At 31.8% G+C, this 14,737-nt stretch overlaps 1 protein-coding gene and 1 long non-coding RNA gene across 8 annotated transcripts in view; one reads left to right on the top strand and one right to left on the bottom strand.

Annotated features, from left to right (window-relative positions):
- The window catches only part of LOC100876556 (uncharacterized), a 587,948-nt gene that overhangs the window by 429,933 nt on the left and 143,278 nt on the right, over window positions 1-14,737 (top strand). For 5 of the 7 annotated variants that reach the window (XM_076535908.1, XM_012293082.2, XM_076535905.1 and 2 more), the window contains exon 2: window positions 9,191-9,408. In XM_076535908.1, coding sequence (XP_076392023.1) covers window positions 9,247-9,408 — 162 coding nt within the window. In that variant the 5' untranslated portion in view covers window positions 9,191-9,246. The remainder of the gene's footprint in view (window positions 1-9,190; window positions 9,409-14,737) is intronic. The other 2 variants (XM_012293083.2, XM_076535907.1) reach the window with 2 other exon arrangements.
- LOC143265204 (uncharacterized) overlaps window positions 1-14,737 on the bottom strand; it is a 263,855-nt gene that overhangs the window by 221,176 nt on the left and 27,942 nt on the right. The window lies entirely within an intron of this gene.

Genomic DNA, 14,737 nt, shown 5'->3' with positions numbered 1-14,737 from the left:
AAGAAATGGGGAAACTGGGAAATTAGGAAATTGGAAAATTAGGGAATTGGGAATTTAGGGAATTGGGAAATTAGGGAATTGGGAAATTAGAGATTTGGGAAATTAGGGAATTGGGAAATTAGGGAATTGGGAAATTAGGGAATTGGAAAATTAGGGAATTGGGAAATTAGGGAATTGGGAAATTAGGGAATTGGGAAATTAGAAAATTAGGAAATTAGGAAATTAGGAAGTTAGGAAATTAGGAAGTTGGGAAATGAGGAAATTAGGAAATTGAAAAATTGGAACATGGGAAAATGGGAAAATTAGGAATTTTCAAATTTGGAGACTTTGGAATTTGAAACAATTCAATAGTGTGGAAATTTAGAAGTCTGAAAACTTCGGCATTTGCAAGTTTAAAAATTTAACAATTTTAAAATGTCAAATTCGAAATTTCGAAATTTTTAAAATATCAACTTTTCGACATCGGTACGTTTCAAACTTATCAATTTTGACTTTAGAAATTTAACAAATTGACAGTTTAGATATTTGAAAATTTAACAAATTGAAAATTTATAACATATTTCTAGAAATTTGGGAATATGACCATTCAACTGCTACGATCATCAACCCCAAGATGTGCACTTTGAACCCACTTACCCAAAATGCTAAAATTTGTCGCAACATATACCTAGAAATAACCGGAAACAACACACTCGCTGAAAATGTTTTCTGAATTGATTCCGTCATGTTACGAAACACACGTAATAGAGTTTGGCGGGTAAAGGGTTAACGTGAATGCGCGTAGTTTGAATGGCGTGTCGGGGGGGTTGCCATTAGAGTGGCTCGATCAGCAAACTCGCATGATGCAGGGTCGCGCTGCATTGTAATCGTAGCGGATCTTGTACCCACGCAGTGCACCAATGTTCCCGTTTTACAATGGCTACACAGTGTAAGATACTTTTGTCCATGGCGGTCGCTTGTTCAAAGGCTTGCTTCCGAGAGTTCGAATGAATCAGCACGCAAAATGGAAATCGATCGCATCGATCTTTTGCGAGCATATTCCGTTGGGAGATGGAAAAATTCTGGGAATGGGGAATTGTGCGTCCAGTGAGTTATGAAAGTGGACGAGTATTTGCAGAGTGGATGTCTAACTGGTGAAATATCATTCGGGCTTGTGACGAAGATAAAGTAGATGAGGGTCATCGTCGACCTGTGTAACGTTTATGAAATATTCGTTTAGGAAACTGATGACCTATGCTGGAAAACGTCAGTCGTGTATGCAGAATATAAGTTCATTTCTTAATTGTGGAATTTTTTTTATTGCTGCGGTTATGAAATTTGAGATGGACAACTTTTTAAGTTTTATTTTTCAATTTTTAATATTTATTGATTTTGTAATTTATAAATGTCTAGGTTTTTATTTGCCCACATTTCTTATCTGCAAATTTCTGAATCCTAATGTTGAGAATTTCAAGTTTAGAGAATTTTTAGCTTCTCGAGATTCCGAATGCTCCAAATTTTTCATTTTCCCGAATTTCTCACATGTCGCAAATTTCTTATATTTTTCAAATTTCGGAAGTTTCCCAAATTTCTCAAGTTTCTCAAGCTTCTCAAGTTTCTCATATTTCTCAAATCTCACAAATTTCTCAAGTTTCTCGAACTTCTAAAATTTGTCAAACTTCTCAAGTTTCTCAAATTTCTCATGTTTCTCATATTTCTCAAATTTCTCAAGTTTCTCAAGTTTCTCAAGTTTCTCAAGTTTCTCAAACTTTTCAAATTTCTCATACTTCTCAAATTTCCCAAACTACTCAAGTTTCTCAAATTTCTCAAATTTCTCATATTTCTCAAATTTCTCGAATTTCTCAAGTATCTCAAATTTCTCAAATTTCTCAAACTGCTCAAACTTCGTAAATTTTTCAGAATACTCAAATTTCTCAAACTTCTCAAACTTGTCAAACTTGTCAAACTTGTCAAACTTCTCTAAATTCTCAAACTTACCAAATTTCTCAAATTTCCTAAACTTGTCAAACTTCTTAATTTTTGAGATCTCTCAAATTTCTCAAACTTCCTAAAAATCTCAAATTTGTCAAATTTTGTAAATGACTCAAACTTCGCAAATTTTTCAGATCACACAAAGTTCTTAAATTTCTTAAGCTTGTCAAATTTCTCAAATATCCAAATTTTCTAATTTTAAATCCACAAGTTCCTAATATTTGAAGTATCTTACTGCATAAATTCACAAATCTCTAGATTTCTAATTTTCTAACAATTTATTTTCAAATGCAAATTTTCAAAATCTGAACAACATACAATTGTTTCGGAAGTCGTGCACATCATTACCACAAATTCTTTCAGACACTAGGTCTGTCCAGCACTAGCTTAAAACTCGGTTATCACATAAAATGTTTCAAATGACATTAACGAACTAATCTGAAACACACTATCTTTGTAAAAATAATAGTACACAATATTGCATAATAATTTTGTATATAATATACACTATAACAATTGTGTAAAAATAAATTATAGAATAAACGATTTAAAAATTCCTGAAGTAAAATATTATTCATCGTATAACAATTTTTTGTTCCAAATAAAGTACGAGATAAACGGTTTAAAATACAATGAAACAGAAATTTGTTCGTCTCTCAGCGACGAATTTTAAATGCTGACTCGAAAATTTGTTATACAAGAATACACATACGTACGTATGTATACCCGTTACGTATCCGTACATTGAATGCATGGGTTTCTATCACTTGGAAACAAATATTGGAGCAGCTTTTCAACATGAAAATTGAAACTTTTAAAATGGAGAAAAATTGCAATTGGACGTGTGCGCGTCGCTTTTATCCATTTTTCCCGAGCTTTTATTATTATGTATGAATCGGAGGAAAGAACGGAACGCTTGGCATAAGAGGATCCTTTAAGAGGAAATAAAGGTAGAGAGAAATGAATTCCTTTGTACGGATGTTTAAAGTTCTCAAAAATATGAAAATTGCAAACCACGGTAGTGGGTACTCGCCGAGCCTGTCGTAAAAAAAGAATACAAATATACCGTGTTAAAGGAGCGCCCGAGAAAATAAAAAAGGTGTATAATACGTCAAAAATTTCATTTTTCAGTAGCGAAGCTTTATTACGGCGGAGATAAAAATAAGCCTTCAAATTTCTCAAATTTCTCAACTTTCTCAAATTTCTCAAGTTTCTCAAGTTTCTCAAGTTTCTCAAGTTTCTCAAGTTACTCGAATTTCTTAAATTTCTCAAGTTTCTCAAGTTTCTCAAGTTTCTCAAGTTACTCAAGCTTCTCGAATTTCTCAAATTTCTCAAGATTCTCAAGATTCTCAAGTTTCTCAAGTTTTTCAAGTTTCTCAAGTTTCTCAAGTTTCTCAAGTTTTCAAGTTTCTCAAGTTTCTCAAGTTTCTCAAGTTTCTCAAGTTTCTCAAGTTTCTCAAGTTTCTCAAGTTTCTCAGGTTTCTCAAGTTTCTCAAGTTTCTCAAGTTTCTCAAGTTTCTCAGGTTTCTCAAGTTTCTCAGGTTTCTCAGGTTTCTCAAGTTTCTCAAGTTTCTCGAATTTACCAAATTTCTCAAGAGAAATTTATTAATAAAAATTAGCAACTATTTGTTTTATAAGGAAATTGTGAATAATTGTGTGTTTGAACTCCTAATGAATTTCTGTAAAAAATTACTTGTTTACATGGCAGTTTAAAAATTAACAAATATTTAGTTTCGTGAATTTCAGTAAAAATTAATGAAAATTTAACTTTAAGAAAATGAAATTAATTTTTATTTTGGTATGAAAATTGTTAATATATTTCTTATTTTTAATTTAAATATGTTTCTTAATTTATTTATTTTTTATTAATTTATTAATTTATAATTTTTTTTATTCATGTAAAAAATTTCTGCTAAAATTAACTCGTTATGTAGCTCCAAAATCTTCACTAATTTTCTTGGGATTATTTTCTCGAATTTTTGTAAGAATTTATAAAACTGTAGATAAAATTAAATTTCTTCTTTTTATTCTAAGTTCTTACTTGTGAACATACTTGAATTTGGATTTTTAATTTATTTATGCAAACAACCTCTGAACAAATTAATTGGGTGAGCAGCTTAAAAGTTAAGAAATTGTTGCAAATTTTCCTACGAATATTTTCGTCGATTTTCATGGAAATTTATGGAAATTAACTACGGGTTAAATGAAATTATTATGCTTGAGATACAAATTTTTATTCGTAAACTTGCAGCTACATTTTTAACTATTTTGTAAAATAGAAATACTTTAATAAAATTTAATTATTTTGTTCTGAAAAAACATGCTTAAATAGTATCATAAAAATGAACACATTTTTGCTAATTCCCCAGATAATATTTTCGCCAAAATTTGTGAAAATTAAGCAAGATAAAATTATTTTAATTCTGACAAATGTTGATACTTTGAAATATACTTGTTTCTGTATTTTTCATTTATGTTATATAATCTTCATAACAATCAACTCAAAATTTCTTAAAAAATTTTGCAATAATATGTAAACTTGTAAAACTGTCATGTGTCTCTTTTGGTACTTTTAGCCTTTTTTTAATAGAAATCCATTTAAATTTGCCTTCCTTTCGTTTTCCGTTTTAATCTCCGATTTCCGTGCAAGTTCAGAGACATTATTTCCCAAAACCGTAAGGTTTAAATAAAAAACGAGTATCGAGCATTCCCGACGCAGACACCGAAAGGGTTAAATTCGTAATATTTCACGGTAGAAACAATTTTGTTGCTGATCCACGTCGTGGCAGTATTGTATTCTACTGAAATAACAGCCACGTCGGAACCGTAATTTATTTCAACGCCGTGGCGAAATTAGAACCGTGGAACGAAATTTACTTTTCTCTTGCATAAACGAAATTACCGTTTCGGTGGGGACGAATGATAGCCAGCTGGAAGCCAGTCTGGTCTGCAACTTTGCCAATGTTTCGCGAGATAAAACGTGGAACGATCGAAGCGATCCAGGCATCGTCGACCGGATGTTCCTCGAAGAGCACTTGTCTGGTCGCGTGAATTATCGAGTTCGCTACTTCGAGTGCGATCCATCGATTCCACGTCCCCGAAAACCCCCGGATATTTCCCGTGTCTCCTATCCCTTTCATGTGGTCTCCTACTTATCGACAGAGCAATCAGAAAATTTCCATCGCCTCTGCTCGGTGATAGTCGATTAGAACCATCGCGCCTCAGGAATTCTAACACGGGTTTTAGATTATTTAACACATAGTTTTAATCGTTTTCGATGATTTGTTTACCGAGTTTCGTTCGCTGTTTTCAGAAAATTGATTGATTAGTGATACTTTTGTATTTTGGGGCATAAATATACGAACCTCTTTTATTTTCATTAATCTGGCGATTTCAAAGGTATGACTATTTAGGGTGGCTCAGACTTGATTTACTAATGATGTCTTTTGTATATTTTGGGGCATAAATATACGAACCTCTTTTATTTTCATTAATCGGAGGTTTTCAAAAGTATGACTATTCAGGGTGGCTCAGACTTGATTTACTAATGATGCTTTTGTATATTTTGGAGCATAAATATACGAACCTCTTTTATTTTCATTAATCTGACGTTTTCAAAAGTATGACTATTCAGGGTGGCTCAGACTTGATTTACTAATGATGCTTTTGTATATTTTGGGGCATAAATATACGAATCTCTTTTATTTTCATTAATCTGACGTTTTCAAAAGTATGACTATTTAGGGTGGCTTAGACTTCATTCACTAGTGATGTCTTTATATATTTTGTTGTATAAATACACGAACCCCTTCTATTTTCATTAATCTCAAATTTCGAAAATTGTCTAGGGTAACTCGGAAAAGACATTTTTTAAATTGTAGTTAAAAGTCTATATGATAAGGCACCAATGTACCGATAGGAAATTCATTTGTGACTTCATAAGTTAAAATTTTTTAACTCAAATTTTGAAAGAATTTCTTTTACAACATATACTAACTTTTTAGAAAGAGAGGAAGAGAATCGATGAAAATTTGTTTGAGCCACCCTAATGAGTAGTATTTTTTAAATATTAAGTCATAGATTTATTAACATAAATATTCAGCCTGTCCTACCATCATGAAACATGTCAAAAATTTGATTTAGCATTCTACTTGTAAGTTTTGTTATTTCGCTACTTCATTTTGTTATTCTAGAGAAAAACCTGATATGAAATATAAATTGAGAAACTTGAGAAACTTGAGAAACTTGAGAAACTTGAGAAACTTGAAATATAAATATAAATGAAATGCAAATTTAAAATTAAATGTAAATTCTAAATCTTGATTATACCACTTCATTAAATATAAAATGATAAATTTCTGTCGCTAACAAAAGTTTCTTTTCTCTGTTCTTTTTCATGTTCTCCCCGGATCCTCTCTATATGGCCGTTTCGACGATTTCGGCGATGCTGATGGCCACGACGACGACACCTAACATTCCGCATGGCAACAACGATACGCTGATTAACTTTGGTGATGGTGGGCCATGCTAACGCGTCGTGGCGATGGTGACCGCAATTCCTGGTACACCGTGGTGACGGTGACAATGACACGATAATAAATCATGGTGATGGTGACCGCACTGGCATGCTAACAAACCGCCCGCATGGTGACCACATTGATACACTAACATTTTGTTGTACACCTTGTTGGGTCAACGACTTAATTGCTCACGTTGCACAATCCCTTTGATCGCTTTTAATTAAACATCACATGATTACCTATGGCTCGGTCCATTCTCAATTATTCTAATCTAATTTCATTCGATATTCTGTTTGATGTTGTTATTTTTGTCCCACTTTTTTACTGTTTATTTTTGTATTAATATTTACTTTATTCTGGGAAATGCAATATTCTTATTGATTTGTTATTTATGTTTCGCCATTCCTTTGATTTCTTTTAATTAAATATCGTAATTACCTGTGACGTGTTTCTTTCTGAATTCATTTAATTTGATTTCGTTTGATATTCTGTTTATTTTGTGACACTATTTTTATTTGCTGCCGTTTTTGGTATAAAAATATATTTTATGCTAATACATATATGTAATATTTAATTGTAATATGTTTATTGAAATTTTATTTATAATGTTTTTTTTCTGAACTATTCAAATATGACTATTAATATGTTTGTAATGAATACGTGTTTTAAAATATTTTTGTAATGTTGTTCATAAAATACCCGAAAATTTATTATTACATTATTTTTAACGATGTTCGTAAAATACTCGAATATGTTTATTTATAACGTTATATAATCTCTTTAAATTGATTAAACACAAAATTACCTCTTATTGTAATTTCATTTTGCTGAACATTTTCATATTCATTTTTTTTCAATTGCTGTCATCTTTGATACATATATGTATATTATACCACAAATACAAAACATATTTGTATCTTAATTAAAATTTCTTTGTGATGTTAATAATAAAATGCTGAAACGTGTATATTAATACATCATTTACAAAATATTCACAATTTTCTTCTATATGTTAAAAAATATTTAAATTTGTTTATTCATATATTATTTATATTTTATAATACGTATGAATATATTTTAACGATACTCATAAAACAATCTAATACGATTATTAAAATGTTATTTACGAACCTGTTCATATATAATTTTAACACATATTGTCATCTTTCTACATAACTCGCTTTTACCGTCCGAAACATTATTATCATAATAACAATAATGTTTAATCATCGCATTAAACGGAACTGTATATTCCGATCGCATTTGTCACTACTCCTTTCACGTGTCATTTTCCGTGCACCTCTTCCATTATTTTGATAACGTCCATTATTTCCATTAATTTAATCCGCAAATCCCATCATATCGGACAATCCCGTTCATTAACATTACCTTCCTCTTTGCTGACGTATCTCCGATGCCCATCGAAAATGATGGTCCACGTCTCTGAAACTGACCGATGGTCAACAACGTACCTCAAAATGATCATCGTTGCGTTTTCCGGTGTTTGCAATGAATGTCACCCTGTCTCGACGATCGTTCCGTTCTTACCCTGATGGATTTCCAACGAAAACACCGCAACTGTTGCGGTTTCGCGCGCAAACTCGTCGCCGAATTCCGCAAATGTGGCCCTCGGTGTTCGGCTCTTGTTCCCCTGTATTTCTCGTGTAAACGAAACGACACCACTTTCGCGGGTGTCATCGATACATCGACCAATCCTCGATTGATCCACTCGTTAATTACCGCCAATCCCTCGGAACCGATCACCATTGCGGTGACACCGTTACGGTTCGATCGATCTGTCTCTCCCGTTTCCTTCATCCGTGCCTATAAATCGATCACCCTTTACTGTTCCCTTTCGTTGCATCTACCTTTCGCCTCCTTTCATTTTCCCTCCTCCTTTTTTTTTCAATCGTTCCAATATACTTTGATATCGGGACACCGTTGCGGTCGTGTGCGATTTCATCGAATTACGAATTTCTTGCGAATTCAATATCTTTGTCTTGCCCCGAACGGTTTGGCTTTTGTGACATTTGATTTATCCTTTATTCGATCGTCCGCTTTTTGTTTCTGATTCGCGCGACTTTGTTTCACCAACTTTTTCATTGTTCCGATGAAATTTTTGCCCCGTTTGAACGGTCCGCAATTCAATATTGTTGAATGAATTGTTCGATGTTGCTTTGTATGGTGTTAATCGTTTACTCTGATTTTATTTGATTTATTTGCACTGTCACTTTGACTACTTATTTTGTTACTTGTTATTTACTTTACTTGGTTGTTTTATTTATTTTTCGCTTTATTTATTTATTTTCTCATTTATTATTTACTTTGTTTATTTTGTTGTTTGTTATTTACTTTATTCACTTTGTTGTCATTCATTTTACTTATTTTTATTCATTATTTTTTCTTATTGATTTATTTTATGATTTCTTGCTGATTTCTACACTTTATTATTGACTACTTATTGTACTTATTTATCTTATTATTTTCCATTAATACTTTACTCAAATACTTCATAATGAAAATATTACAAAATTTACTTGCTTTACACACAACGCTATCAATCAATAATTTTCATACAAATTGCACTACTTTCACTCGACTTTCCCATAATTATGTCCGAATGTCTACTAATTTTGACTGCATGGTTCACGTGCCTCGACCATGTTTCACATTCGATGATCGTGGTTTTAACTGGACAGGCTTGTTAGCAGGCACCCTGAAGACCTATCAGCGTGCAGCCTGCGATGAAGAGTCGATGACGTTGAAGTGTCCACCAGGTACCACGATATCTGTTGCCCTGGCTCAATATGGCAGAACCGGGGCAAATGGCACGGGCAGGTGCGGCTCACCCGATCCATCCCTGTTGCTTGGTGATAAACAGACAGATCAAACTTGCGTTTGGCCACAGTCGTTACAGGTGTGTGTTTTAAAAGTATTTTTTTACAACGTTTTAATTTTGAATCATCTATGCAGGAAATTACGAATATGTTTTTATACATGTATTCACATATACGAATATATTTTTATTCGTGTATTTACGTGTGCTAATATATTTTTATTCATATGTTTACGTATATGAATATATTTTTATTCATATGTTTACGTATACGAATATATTTTTATTCATATGTTTACGTATATGAATATATTTTTATTCATATGTTTACGTATACGAATATATTTTTATTCATATGGTCTGGTACGTGAATTGAGATTGTAATTGGAGTAGGATTGATTACGTGAGATGTATTCGAATTGATGTAGGAATTCAATTGGTTTAAATATTTGAAATGATCGGAATATTGAGGATTGATGATTTAAAATGGTGGGAATTAGGAGGATTTGATTTTGAATTAAATTTTATTTAATTGGAAAATTTAGTTATTTATTTATGCTGTGTATAAAGATTGTAATATAGATGAAAATTTGCAACTTAAAATGATGAATTATTATTAATTATCAATTATCAATTATCAGTTGTCAATTCATCAATTCATCAATTCATCAATTCACCAATTCATCAATAATTTAGCAGCATCGATGTTTGATCAAATGAATGCGTTAATATTGATGTAAATAATTATTTACACAATGAAATATTTCTTAGTACAATATGCTATTATAAAAACAATTCATTGTTGTAAAAAATTACGTGATTGTATAAGTGCTTTATTTTTGTTTGTTTATTACAGTATTGATTATTGATTTTATTATTCAGTGTTGGTTGTTGATTTTATTATTCAGTGTTGGTTGTTGATTTTATTATTCAGTGTTGGATGTTGATTTTATTACACATCGTATTTGTTTAACATTTTCCAAAAGCATTGTTGATCCTACCAAAAATAAATTTTACCCAGAGATTGAATTGCTATCGAATATTTTGATGGAACAGTTTTCATCTCGGTTTAGTGCTAAAAGAGATTATCATCGATAAAAATCAAAAGCTTCTGATGCATGAATACCTTTTTCACTCATTGTATGTTCAAGAGTTTAAAAACGATCATTGCGCGTGCAGTACATAAGGAAAATGATTTTACGCGGAAATATAAATCGAAAATATGGAACGATATAATTTTACTCTATATTTTTATACTTTTTCAACCAAAATGGTGCAGTTTTGACAATATTTATTTTTCATGAAATCATGAAGTTTCGAAAAGTTGTAAAAACTGTGAATATTCAAAAAGCTATGAAATCATTCATTTTCACAAAACTCTGGAAGTTGATTTAAACAGAATAATTGAAGGTTACAAATAGTCGTGCTAATTAAATTATTATATCACAATCTAAGACACATTCGATTATACGCAGTACGTTAATTTCTCTGAAGATGGTCAATTCTGTTTTCACAAAGTTTATAAACAATTCATCAAAATAAACAGTGACTACAACAGAAGTAAAATACACTCAATTTCGAATTCTGGCATTAAATTCGTGTCACAGTTTTACACTTGGCCACCGTAAATTCTGCTTTTCGGTGCATTGATAAAAGCACACAGAATTATTTACATCGCAAATAATGAGATACACATTATTATCCGTGAATGTTCTTTGTCTTTCTACAATTATACTCATGCTTTTATTACTTCTCATTTAATTTATCTCTGCTCTTTTTGTGTTTCAGACATTCATCGTTAATATACATTTATCTTTATGCTTTATTGTTCGACCTCTTCTGTTCTGTTGTAATCACAGAACTAGGTATTATTAACACAGAAATTAAATATTGGTATTCATATTAGATATTTGTTAAATATTATACACTTTTTCAGTGCATAATAGCTCCCTTTAGATCTGTATAATATAAATGGTATACCATAAATTTTACTGTGAATTTTAAAATCTTATTAATGAAATAGTATTTTATTGTTTAATATTTTTCGAATAAATTTCCGAAAGACCGAACATCGAATCATTTTGACCTTACAGTATATTATCAAGGTCACTTGATTAAGGTTAATATTTAGAAAGTTAAGGTATTTAGAAGTTTTAAGTCTTTAACTATCGTGTATTAAAAAGTTGTTAATATATACAGTACATACAAGTATATTAATTATCACATTTTCATCACGTTATTACATTATTATTGATTTTTACATTAATATTACTTTATTACATTAACACTAATAATATAAACATTAATTATGACATTATCAATTTGGATATAGTATAAGAATACTAATACATTGCCACCGTGACGCAGCTACGAAGCTAAATCGATAACAACATCAATCAAACTCGTGTTCTCGAAGCAACTTTATAGCAAAGTACATATAATCTAAATCCGATCGATGTACCGCTTTTGTGAACAACGTACTAAAGCATCGTGCGTTGGATTATTGGTTTCGTGAGTTTCGTATTATTACTTGCTGTAACTTGCTAATTAACACTTGAAGCTACCAAGTTTAAGTGGCACTTAAGCATTATATTATCGATCTAAAATTGATTTTATCTCCTGTAAGTACTTCCGGACAGCGAACAGGTTTGACCATTAAAAGGGAGCTGAAAAAGTGTAAATGTAGTTTTAGAAACATGGATGAGGAACGAAAAAAAGTGGAAATAAGACAAAAATCGTATGGACTGATGGGTTGATTGAGCGTTAGAGTGATAGATCGATAGATTAATAGATCTATAGATTTACAGATTGATAGATTGATAGATTGATAGATTGATGGATTGATGGATTGGTGGATTGGTGGATTGGTGGATTGGTGGATTGGTGGATTGGTGGATTGGTGGATTGGTGGATTGGTGGATTGGTGGATTGGTGGATTGGTGGATTGGTGGATTGGTGGATTGGTGGATTGGTGGATTGGTGGATTGGTGGATTGGTGGATTGGTGGATTGGTGGATTGGTGGATTGGTGGATTGGTGGATTGGTGGATTGGTGGATTGGTGGATTGGTGGATTGGTGGATTGGTGGATTGGTGGATTGGTGGATTGGTGGATTGGTGGATTGGTGGATTGGTGGATTGGTGGATTGGTGGATTGGTGGATTGGTGGATTGGTGGATTGGTGGATTGGGAAATTGATAAATCGATAGATAGATAGTTGTCAGACTGATGCATATACAGATTGACAGATTGATAGATTCATAGATTTGTAGATTGACAGATTGACAGATTGACAGATTGACAGATTGACAGATTGACAAATTGATAAATTCACAAATTCCTAGATTCCTATCATCCGAGATTCATAGATTCATAAATTCATAAATTCATAAATTCATAAATTCATAGATTCATAGATTCATAGATTCATAGGTTCATAGATTCATAGATTTGTTGATTCGTAGACATAGATGCATAGATGCATAGATGCATAAATTCATACATACATGGATACATAGATTCATAGATTCATAAACTTATAGATTAACGTATTGATAGATTGATAGATTGACAGATTGACAGATTGATAGATTGATCTATTGATATATTCATAGACTAACATATCGACAAATCGACAGATTGATAGGTTTATTAATTTATAGATCGATCGATTTCTAAATTTCTTTATTTTAAAATTCGGAAATTTATATATTGTAGAATTCCGAATAATTTAAATATACAATATTATGCAGTTGGTATATGTTATGTTCTAGGAGCAATAATTTTCAGAATATGTTTAATATTATAACAGTCCCATTGTAATTTTATAACTGCTGCTTTAACATAATTATTGGATACGTGTACCGTAATGATAATTTGTATCATTTTATCGTGGTTAGTAGGAACAACCGAATTACTCAGCTTTAATCGTTTCTCACTTTGCCCGACGAAGCTCGCAATTGCCACAGAATTTTCTGAAATTTCCTGGAAATGAGCTCTCAGCTTTCGACACCTTGCAAGTCGCTTCTTCGTTTCAGCGTTTCATTCGCGGTCGAAATGAAACCAGAATCATGATTGCTTACGCGTTTCCACTCCACTCGATATAAGAGCCAGCCTGCGAATCTCGTCTAACCAGATTTTACTAAAAGAGCAAATTTTTTCATTCCTCTTTCGCACTTGAAAGTCATTTCAGTTAATCAAAAACTATCGCTTTTTCTCTATTTCCCTGGGAAAACCGAGCAATTTTCTTAAGCAGGCAGATTCATTTTTACGTTGTTTTATTTATCGGCGATCGGCAATACGAACATAATTTTCAAATTCTGTAATTACAAAATCGCGTTTGTTTGCTGTGGAAAGTTATTTATTTAGGAAATTGAAAATTTGAAAACTTAGATGTATGGAGGATATGAGTAATATCTTAAATAAAAATTTTTATTTAAATTAAATTTTGTTAAACTTAAATTGCAATTTCAATTCAAGTGTTTATTAAAATTAATTTTCAATCTCAATTAAATTTTATTAAATTTCTATTTCAATTTCAATGTAAATTAAATTTTATTAAATGTCTATTTCGATTTCAATTTCAATTTTAATTTAAATTGAATTTTATTAAATATCAATTTCAATTTGATCTTAAATTAAGTTTCATGAAACTTCAATTTCAATGGTAATTTAAATTAAATTTGATCAAACTTAAATTTAAATTTAAACAAAAATTAAACAAATGTACGTTAGGTAATAATCACAGCAATCAACGCCCAACAATCAATCAGTCAATAAATAAATGCAGTGTTTCTTCCTCGAATGCTCGACATAAAATTGCAGTTCATTTCGCGCAATCTAATCTGCCGCAATTTTCACAAAATTTCAACATGGAGGATCTGTTCAATCGAATAACCTCTTACGTCCCAAGGTGCACACGACGATAATAAGTTATCGATGAAGCTACAATGGGAACTCTGGTGGTTATATCTAGTGGGCTAGGAAAGAGGTACGAGGATTTCGTATTGATTTCGTATTTCGCGTTTCCACTGCTCCGGAAAAGAACCATTGTGGTATGGTCCTTGCCACGGCACCGCGAAAATAAAATAACTTCTCTTATTCAGCCAATGATCTCGTAGTCGTTGTTAGCCTCCGTCTTTCTTCGCGAACCTTTTATCCATTCGTTGCTTCCCGTGGTCGTTTTGTTTTCTCTGGTCGACTTTAAACTTGCTAGCCAGAAGACATTTCACTGTTCTTATCTTACACGTAAGTGAACCGACCTTACTTTCTTTTTTCCCTGTAAATCTTACGTATCGCGATGAACCGTTGAACAGAATTTAACATCTGTTAGTTATGGAGTTTGGAGAGATCAGGTTGTAAAAATTTACAGTTCGCAGCTGCTTAATAATTTAATGTGATATTTTGATATAA

Source organism: Megachile rotundata, chromosome 9 (assembly GCF_050947335.1).
Source record: "Megachile rotundata isolate GNS110a chromosome 9, iyMegRotu1, whole genome shotgun sequence".
Classification (NCBI taxonomy): Eukaryota; Metazoa; Arthropoda; class Insecta; order Hymenoptera; family Megachilidae; genus Megachile; species Megachile rotundata.
The sequence above is the reverse complement of the archived record's forward strand: the minus strand, read 5'-3'. Positions and strand labels throughout refer to the sequence as shown.